Source organism: Myotis lucifugus, unplaced genomic scaffold, assembly GCF_000147115.1.
Source record: "Myotis lucifugus unplaced genomic scaffold, Myoluc2.0 scaffold_37, whole genome shotgun sequence".
NCBI lineage: Eukaryota > Metazoa > Chordata > Mammalia > Chiroptera > Vespertilionidae > Myotis > Myotis lucifugus.
Window position 1 is genome coordinate 7,648,769 of NW_005871085.1, and position 3,307 is coordinate 7,652,075.

Sequence of the window (3,307 nt, forward strand, 5' to 3'; positions counted from 1 at the left end):
TTCTCAATTCACAGATAGATTGATTGCTTGTCTGGTTCTATCACCGACAGCCTAGCTACCTTTACACAGCTATGCCGAAGAAAAGAAACTAGTTAGATACCTATCGCTCTCATGTGCGTATCATGTACTCTCTTGCTCTCTAGTCCCCGAGCCAGATACTCTTTCTTTTCTTTACTCCCCTAGAGTATTAACTGCTGGCCGGACGGCGGCAATGAAGAAAGTAGGGAGGAAGGAAGGTAGGAAGGAAGGATGGAATGATTGATGGATGGAGGGAGGGAGGGAGGGAGGGAGGGAGGGAGGGAGGGAGGGAGGGAGGACTTCTTCCAGCAAGGAACACTTACTGCAGGATAGACATGGCCAATCTGAGCAGCCCTCCCGATGTGGAGCTCATCTTCATCCTCCTCCTCTGTTGTTTTCCTGTACACGGGGTTGTCAAAGTTCATGCTTTTGGTGTTCTTCCGCTTCCAGTTTCTCCAGATCAGGTAGCCGCTCATGCACAGGAGGGCTATCACCGCTGAAGAGAGAGACACGTTGCACTGACCTCCAGCAGGCTCCAGCCCATTGCTTAGATGGCAGTTTTTCCCTTGCCACCCCTCTAACCCGACTGCCCTTGTGCCTTAGGCTCTGTTTCTGCTGCTTGGAAGCCCTTTCCCATGTCTTCTTTCATAACCACTCATCCTACAAATCCAGCTCAAATGTGAAGTTTTGCTCAGCTTCTCAGGTAGATTCTGTTGCTCCCTTCCACGTGTCCCCAGGCCATGGTATCGTGCTTTACATATATGTACCTCAACTAGGCCGAGCTCTCTGAGGGCAGGGCCTGTGTCTTCTTTCTCCCTCTATGCCCAGTGCCTTGCCCTGAGTAGGTGCTCGGTGACTCGTGCTGAGTGAATGAGTGAACTTCTTCATCACACCTTTGCCCGAATGCTGCTGCTTCCCTGGATTTCTCTAAGAAAACTGTTCTCCCCCCAAACTCGAGGGGCTCTGCAAGAAGAGGAGCATCTCTAGGAGACAGAGCAGGGAAACCCCGGCTCTGAGTTGGGATAAATCAGCATGTAAAGCGCACAGGAGGAAGTTCTCGAACAGAGCTGGGCAAAAATGGGTTCCAGCATAATCTTTTTTTAAAAAAATATATATTTTATTGATTTTTTACAGAGAGGAAGGGAGAGGGATAGAGAGTTAGAAACATCGATGAGAGAGAAACATCGATCAGCTGCCTTCTGCACACCTCCTACTGGGGATGTGCCCGCAACCAAGGTACATGCCCTTAACCGGGATTGAACCTGGGACCCTTCAGTCCGCAGGCCTACGTTCTTTCCACTGAGCCATATCGATCAGGGCTCCAGCATAATCTTTATGGATTAACAAGACGACTCTAAAGTTCATCACAAAGAGAAATTAAATAAAAAATAGCTAGGAAAATGTTGTGAGAATAATAATGCCCTACTAGATATTAAGACAGAGCACAAAGTTGTGCTTCTAGTATGTAGGAATAGACAGAACTGGTGGGGAGAATAAAGCCTAGAAGCACATCGCAGTCTGCACAGGCACGTAGTTTATAATAAAGGTGATCGTTCAAGTCAGAAGGAAAAGACGAACTACTCAGTCATGGTCTTGGGAAAACCAGACAGGGATGTAGGAAAAATAAGTTAAATCTCTACCTCACACCAGACTCTAAAATAAGTTCCAAATGTATTAATATCTAAATACTAAAATATGTTTAAAGTAGCGGAAAAATATGTAGAGAGCTATTTTAATAATTTAGAGTGAGGCAAACCTTCCTAAGCAAGACCCAGAAATCATACACAAAAGATTAACATCTGATGCTTAAAATTTTTTAAATGTATGCATGGTAAAAGACACCATAAACAAATCTCAAGTGGAATTATGGGAGAAAATATTTGTAACATGTTTAACATTCACTATGTATAAACATTTCTATAAATAAGAATAAGACATAGAACCAACAGGAAAATAAAAAAAGACCATGAATAGGCAACTCATTACGGATGAAATGTAAATGGCCAATAAGCTTATGGGATGGGAGAACATTAGGGAAAGAATATTCATCTTTCAGCCCTCCGATCAGTGGGAGTTTAACATGTTGATTGTATCAGAGCGGGTTACTGTCAAGAAGACAGCACACACGTGCCTCCGCACAGCACGGGATGCAGGAAAGGGGTGAATTTCTCTTCTACTAAGCGATGCTCAGAGTATTTTCCATCCGCCCCACACAATATGAGGCTCGAATAGCCTCACCACCATCCTTACTGCTGAACCCATTCAAGGCCAATTCAAATGCCGTCTTCTCCAGAAGTGCCACCCCCCTCCTCCCCGGGCACCATGCCTCAGTTACAGCACATTTTTAATACCGCGTGTGTAGCCACTCTTTTATGACTAAGTCTGATTAAGGACTGAAAGCTCTTAAAGTCTCTTTTTCTTTCTTGGGTCCTTGGCCCTTGGCACAGACCCTTGCTCGCTATAGAATTTTTTAAAGCATTCACTCCCTAATTCACCACCATATTGGGGTTCCCAGGTTAAGGGGGCCAAGTCCTTGAGGTACTACTCATGGGCAATAAGAGATAAACCTATGAACGGACAGTCCCAACCCGAAGATCCCGCTGAGAGATGACACAGGTATGAGAGACAGGATGCACAGGATACTCCGTGATCACCGCGGTGGGAGGGAATGAATCAACCCCTGGGTTCTGTGTGAGATTTAACAAAATGTTATATATTCTGGCCATACTGAACTCCTACTTCCTGAACCAGGAACTTCATTCCTGGTTCAGCTCATGGTGTCTTCACTGCTTGGGTTGCTCTTGATCCTTCTTCACTTGGCTGACTCAGCTCACATATAATTTCCACTAGGAAACCTTCCCTGCCTGCTCCTCTTCTCTCCCAGTTCTAAGTTAAATGCTTCCTTGGCACTTCTCCTGAACCACATATGGCTTAATTATAGGACTTACCATGTCATAGTCAAATTATCTGTGTTAAGTGTGTCTCTCCAACAAGATTATAAACTCGGAGGGCAGGAACCATGTGTTAGCCACTTTCAACCACCTTCCCTCCCCTTATCAGAGTCTGGTACATTGTAGCTGCTCGCTCAATGTTTGTTGAAAACCAAACAGAAAGAAAGCAAGATGGCACGATTAAAGCAATGGCAAGCAGCTCTCCTCATTAATTCAATACATATTTTATTTCCTACCAAGTGCCAGACACTGCTGGGAGCTGGGGAGAGGGGCAAGCATGAGAGGTGCCACCCCTGTCCCACGGAGCCTGCAGTGCCGCTCCCATGGCTGGATGCAGA

The 3,307-nt window shown here is 45.5% G+C and overlaps 1 protein-coding gene across 1 annotated transcript in view; it reads right to left on the minus strand.

Annotated features, from left to right (window-relative positions):
• LRP8 (LDL receptor related protein 8) overlaps positions 1 to 3,307 on the minus strand; it is a 74,727-nt gene that overhangs the window by 8,082 nt on the left and 63,338 nt on the right. The window contains exon 17 of the mRNA XM_023752826.1: positions 342 to 604. Within this exon, the coding sequence (XP_023608594.1) occupies positions 342 to 604 (263 nt within the window). The remainder of the gene's footprint in view (positions 1 to 341; positions 605 to 3,307) is intronic.